The 6465-nt window shown below is 46.4% G+C and overlaps 1 protein-coding gene across 5 annotated transcripts in view; it reads left to right on the top strand.

Annotated features, from left to right (window-relative positions):
* Nucleotides 1-13: 13 nt before the first annotated feature.
* OFD1 (OFD1 centriole and centriolar satellite protein) overlaps nucleotides 14-6465 on the top strand; it is a 182972-nt gene continuing 176520 nt past the window's right edge. Inside the window, exons 1-2 of one of the 5 annotated variants that reach the window (XM_033947866.1) lie at nucleotides 92-169; nucleotides 1697-1749. In XM_033947866.1, coding sequence (XP_033803757.1) covers nucleotides 1708-1749 — 42 coding nt within the window. In that variant the 5' untranslated portion in view covers nucleotides 92-169; nucleotides 1697-1707. Of the gene's footprint in view, nucleotides 170-1696; nucleotides 1750-6465 lie in introns of all 5 variants that reach the window. The other 4 variants (XM_033947861.1, XM_033947862.1, XM_033947863.1 and 1 more) reach the window with 4 other exon arrangements.

The following is a 6465-nucleotide window of genomic DNA, read 5'->3' as shown; positions in this document are numbered from 1 at the left end:
TTATTCAAGCCTCATTCTGATGCTCCAATAGCTTCTTTTAGTGAGTTGCAGACCTCGCTCTGGCTGTTCACCTATTTCCTTCTGTTAGATTATAACTCTTCCTTGACGACGTGATGATTGTAGCGTCCCACCCACCCAGAAGCTGTGTTTGGAAGTAAGAAAAGACGGGGTAAGATAATTAAACTGACATGTATTGCCAGCTGCTCTGCTTTCAATCCTACATCCCCAGTATCTGTTCTTTTGTTCCCTTCTGTATGCAAGATTGGGAAGCAGGCTGATTTGTAAAAGTTTCTCCTAACCTCAGACAGGGGAGAGGTTTGAGGTGATGTTAAATGCAGATTGTTCACCAGGCAAGAATGTTGTTTATAACGCAGGGATTCATTTCTAAAGGCATTTACAAATGTCAGGGCTTTGGTGCAGGTGTAGATGTGGATGAAAAACGGCCATATGTTTTTGGTTGCCCATTTAATGTTGATTATAAAAATGCTTTGTGCATCTGTCTCAGAGTTACTCCTGGTGGAATTCTGTGCAACTGCATGATGCACAATTTGTGCAGAATTCCCCATCTGTTCTGCCCCTATTCCTGTCCCCCTCCTCTCCCCCCCCCCATGCAGGTCTGGCTCTCTCCCTTCTACTGCCCCCTCCCCCCATGAGATCCAACATACCTACGGGCCTCCCAAAGAAAAGCAGTGGTGGCATCCAGCCGGCAGAGGCAGTGCTATGAACAGGCAGCTTGTGGCCAGCCCCGCAAAGTCCTTTCCTCTGTTGCATTGCTTCCTGTAGATCAGTATCCTGCAAACTTTGTCAAGCCGTGGTACACTAAACATAGTGGCTGCAGTTCAAGGTATCCAGAAGTGCGCGGACATCAATTCGATGACATTCACATTCATGCGTGTTGTCATCATGTCGACATGCGTGAAGGCTCTCCAGATAGGCCCTGAACTGCCAGTGGGGGGTGCTGGCAGGGAAGACGCATGGAGAGGAGAGGCGCTTGCTGATTGCCTACAGCATGTGCCTCTCTCCACAAGAGGAACGTCCTGTAGGCAGTCAGCCGACGCTGGCATCTCGCAGTACACTTGAAATCTTGTGGGGCACACAGTTTGCAATACATTGCTATAGATAGATGACACAGCAAAGGGAAGGCTCTGGCAGGGCTGGCTGCGAGCAGCCTGTTCACAGCATTGCCTTTGCCAGCCGGCCTCTGCCACTACTGATGCTCTGGGAGGCCCGCAGATATGTTGGATCTCATGAAGTGGGAGGGGAGGGTGTCAGTTGGAGAGAGGCCAGACTCATGTGGGGGAGGGGGAAATGGATGCTAGACTACAATTTGGAAGGGAGGGGAAGGAGGGAACATGGATGCTAGACCCGGGGTAGGGGGGAGGGAGGGAGAAAGAAGGAAAAGGAAAGGACATGGATCCTGGACTGCAAGTAGGGGGGTAGAGGAAGGGACATGAATGCTGGACTGCAGGTGGGTGGGGGAGTAGAGGAGGGGGCATGGATGCTAAATATGCAGGAAGAGGAGAGGGGACAGGACATGAATGATGGACCAGTAAGTAGAGTGGAAAATCCTTTAATTGCTAGCAGAAGTAGAATGCTTAACTGATCATAGCTGGCAAATGTGACTTTCAGACAGTCTGTTATTTAACTTTTAGAGTTTTTTTCCTATTTTATTTCTTATAACTGTGTTTTTTTACAGTATTTGTGCCAATGCAAACGGTAGAACATGCCTGGTCTTTTTTCAGGGACACGGTAAGCGAGGTGCAAAATCTGTAAATCCCCCAGATTCAGAAAGAGGTGCAAAAGGAGTCGAACAAAAGACCCGGCGTGGATAACTAAAATAGTGAAGGAAGCGATAGGCAATAAGAAAAATTCATTCAGGAAATGGAAAAAGGACAAAACTGAGGGAAACTGGAAAGAGCACAGGAAGTATCAAAAAGAATGTTACCGTGTAGTTCGAAAAGCCAAAAGAGAGTATGAAGAGAGGCTAGCCAGGGAAGCACAAAATTTCAAACCGTTCTTTAGATATGTTAAAGGGAAGAAGCCGGCTAGGGAGGAGGTGGAACCGCTGGACGATGGAGACAGGAAGGGAGTGGTGAAGGAGGAGAAAGAAGTGGCAGAAAGACTTAACATGTTCTTTTCATCTGTATTTACAAATGAGGACACAACCAACATACCGGAACCTGAGCAAATCTTCAATGGAAATCAAGCAGAAAAATTAATATCCATGGAAGTGAGCCTTGAAGACGTACGCAGGCAGATAGAAAAATTAAAAACTGACAAATCCCTGGGTCCGGATGGAATCCATCCAAGGGTTCTGAAGGAACTAAAGGAGGAAATAGTGGAACTATTGCAGCAAATTTACAATCTATCCCTGAAAACAGGCGTGATCCCGGAGGATTGGAAGATAGCCAACGTTACGCCCATCTTTAAAAAGGGATCAAGAGGTGACCCGGGAAACTACAGACCGGTGAGTCTGATCTCTGTTCCATGGAAAGTGGTGGAAGCACTGATAAAAGAAAACATCGATTAACATCTTGAAAGAAACAAACTTCTGATAACCAGCCAACATGGTTTCTGCAAGGGGAGATCGTGCCTAACGAACTTATTGCACTTCTTCAAAGGAATTAACAAACAGATGGACAGAGGAAACCCCCTTAGACATCATATATCTAGATTTCCAAAAAGCCTTTGACAAGGTACCCCATGAATGCCTACTTCGGAAACTGAAGAACCATGGGGTGGAAGGAGACGTATATAGATGGATCAGAAACTGGTTGGCGGGCAGGAAACAGAGGGTAGGAGTAAAGGGCCACTACTCGGACTGGAGGAGGGTCACGAGTGGTGTCCCGCAGGGCTCTGTGCTCGGCCACTGCTATTTAATATATTCATAAATGATCTAGAAACAGGGATGAAGTGTGAGATAATAAAATTTGCGGACTATTTAGTGGAGCTCGGAATAAAGAGGACTATGAAGAATTGCAAAGGGACTTGAACAAACTAGGGGAATGGGCGACGAGATGGCAGATGAAGTTCAACGTTGAGAAATGTAAAGTATTACATGTGGGAAGCAGAAACCTGAGGTACAACTATACGATGGGAGGGATGTTATTGAATGAGAGTACCCAAGAAAGGGACTTGGGGGTAATGGTGGACATGACAATGAAGCCGATGGCACAGTGCGCAGTGGCCGCTAAGAGAGTGAATAGAATGCTAGGTGTAATCAAGAAGGGTATTACTACCAGAACAAAAGAAGTTATTCTGCCATTGTATCGGGCGATGGTGCGTCCGCATCTGGAGTACTGCGTCCATTATTGGTCGCCGTACCTTAAGAAGGATATGGCATTACTCAAGAGGGTTCAGAAGAGAGCGACACGTCTGATAAAAGGTATGGAAAAGTTTTCATACGCTGAGAGATTGGAGAAACTGGGACTCTTTTCCCTGGAGAAGAGGAGACTTAGAGGAGATATGATAGAGACTTACAAGATCATGAAGGGCATAGAGAGAGTGGAGAGGGACAGATTCTTCAAACTTTCAAAGAATAAAAGAACAAGAGGGCATTCGGAAAAATTGCAAGGGGACAGATTAAAAACGAATGCTAGGAAGTTCTTCTTTACCCAATGTGTGGTGGACACCTGGGATGCGTTTTCAGAGGGCAGAATAGGGCAGAATACGGTACTGGGGTTCAAGAAAGGATTGGACAATTTCCTGCTGGAAAAGGGGATAGAGGGGTATAGATAGAGGATTACTGCACAGGTCCTGGACCTGTTGGGCCGCCGCGTGAGCGGACTGCTGGGCACGATGGACCTCAGGTCTGACCCAGCGGAGGCATTGCTTATGTTCTTATGCTCTTATGTTTAGAGCAGTGCACCGACATCTATTTATTGGGATTAACTGCCTTTTTGAAGGGACTCACACAAGGCAGTGTGTAGCATGTACAGTTTGACATACAATTTACAGTTTTGTTGGTGTACAACTTCCTAAGGCAAGTCTAGTCCTAATCACAGTTATCTCCTTCTCCCGTTAGTGGGGCCATAAAAAAAAAAAACCTGAGAAACTGCTATCATCAGACTTTCTGTGCAGCTTTCTACCATTGTAAACTGCTTGGAGACAACAGCCCAAAACCCTGGTGCATGCAGCTCCTGGGGCAAGACACTTATCAAAACTTACTAATAATATACAGTAAACTGAATACAGCTCAACAAGGAAGTTGATTTATCACTATGATAGTAAGCTATTTACCTTGTTGGGTTTTTGATGTCAAAATGGTTGGGCGGCTTTTTGGGCTTCTTTTTGCCATCAATTGGGCTAGATAATTTTTCACCAGCTAGTAACCCAGCTTCATAGCCTGCTGGCGGTGCTTGCAATTAAAGCAGAGAACTGCCGGCTCCAGTATCTCACAATCTTTTCAGTCCCTGCTGCACTGGAACAGCTGATGTAGCTTCCTGTTCTGGTGTAGCAGGGACTGAAGAGATCACAAGAGACTGGTGCCGGCTGCTAGCAGTACTCTGCTTTATTCACTGCACTGCCGGCAGGCTATGAAAGGTTAGAGGGTGGAAGGGAACGGGGGAGGGAGGAGAGACCCAAGTCCCGACCTGAGAAGGAAAGCTAGACTGATTTGAAAAGGAGGAAGAAAAGTTGATTGTGAAAGATGGATCTGGGGCAGGAAGTAAACAGGAGAAAAAGAGAGTGAATAGACAGAATACAGGGAAGCAGAACCAGAAATGTGGAATGAGATGATTAGAAAGATAACCAGACAACAAAGTAAGATATATTATTTTATTTTTAGTTTAGTAAGGGGGTAATGGGATTTGATATACTGCCTTTCTATGGGACAACTGAGTTAAAATGTGGCAGTTTTGAGAATTTACATCTACTATTTGCATATTGCAATATTGTTTCTTTTACTAACAAATTCCTTCAGTATACGCACACCAGTACTGCCAGAGCACGTGCATCTTTATGTCATTGGACCAAGGCAGTTTGGGTCAGGGCTGGGCTGGTGCTCAGCGCTGTGAGCAACGTGGAGGTGGGACTGAGGCTGCATATCCCTTGTCAGTGGCTTCTCTTTCCTGGACACCTAGCTTTCTCTAAGCAGTTCCTCTGCCTTTCTAGGTAGGGATTGTCAATATAGTTTGTGACTGTTAAATAAGAAACAGTTTCCTTAGTGGATATGAGTACAGTTTTGAAATCTTCAAACTCTCAATTCTTCTACCTCTTTCACCTCCACTATGTTATCTACCGTATTTTTTGTTCTATAAGATGCACCTGACCCACCTGTAGAGGAGGAAAAACCAAGAAAAAAAGAATTCTTAACCAAATGGTGTCCCCTGTCCCCCCTCTGGGTGGTCTAGTGGTAGGCCGGGACAGGGTACAGGGCACATCTAATGGTGGAAACATCTAATGGTAGGCATGTGTAGTGGCAGCCAGCCTCAAGCCAGCCAGCCAATCCCAAGCCAGACAACCAGCCCCCCCAATACCTTTTTTTTTTCCATCCTGGGTCCCAGTGTGCTTTCTGCCTACCTGCCCCTGCTCTCTTGCGGCAGCGGCACAGCAGTGTACAAGGCAGGTGCGCGCTTTTTGCGGCCTGCCTGGTCCCGCACTACACTTCGAATGTTGCCACCAGTTCTTGTGGGACTCATGAGAACTGATGGCAGCCATTCGGAGTGCAGTGCGGAACCAGGCAGGCACACAAAAAGTGTGCGCCTGCCTCGACGTAAGCCGCTGCCGGAAGAGAGCAGGGGATCCGAGGCAGGAGCGCGGAAAGCGCACTGGAAGCCGGGATGGAAAAAAAAAAGATGTGTGTTAAAAAAAATATTCGCTCCTTAAGACACAAAGTGCGTCTTATGGAGTGAAAAATACGGTAAGTATGTCAATGAGGTTGTCTCATCATAGAACTCTATTCTCTCCTCTGCTCTGGGCACCCTTGCTCCCCCTGTTCCCCACTCTGTCTGGCGCACCAAACTTCAGCCTTGGCTTACTCCCAGTATCCGCTTACGTTCCTATACACGCTCTACCAAGCGCTTTTGGCTTAAATCTTACACATTTGCTGACTTCCTACACTTTGAACTTATGCTGACCTCTTTTAAAACTTCCCTTACACTGGCTAAGCAAGACTACTACATCCAGTTAACTAATTCCCTTTCTTCCAACCTTTCTTCCCTTTCTTCCAACCTCTTTGCCACACTGAACTTCCTTAAAATGCCCTTCCTCCAAACCCTCTTTCCCTCTCTCCCCAGACTATGGCTGAATACTTCCATGACAAGGTTCACAATATCACCCTTGAATTAGCTGCAAAATCACTGCTTTCTTTCCTTCCCCCATCCACTCTCCTGACCTTCCAGCTCCTACCATCCCTTCTTCCATTATCCAATCAACTCAGGAGGAATCCGTATATCCTCCCCTTGCCTAGTCCCACCCTCTCGACCCTCCTTCAACTCCTGCCAACTTTCTTTACTAAAATCACAG

This window comes from Geotrypetes seraphini, chromosome 6 (genome assembly GCF_902459505.1).
Source record: "Geotrypetes seraphini chromosome 6, aGeoSer1.1, whole genome shotgun sequence".
Classification (NCBI taxonomy): domain Eukaryota; kingdom Metazoa; phylum Chordata; class Amphibia; order Gymnophiona; family Dermophiidae; genus Geotrypetes; species Geotrypetes seraphini.
The sequence above is the reverse complement of the archived record's forward strand: the minus strand, read 5'-3'. Positions and strand labels throughout refer to the sequence as shown.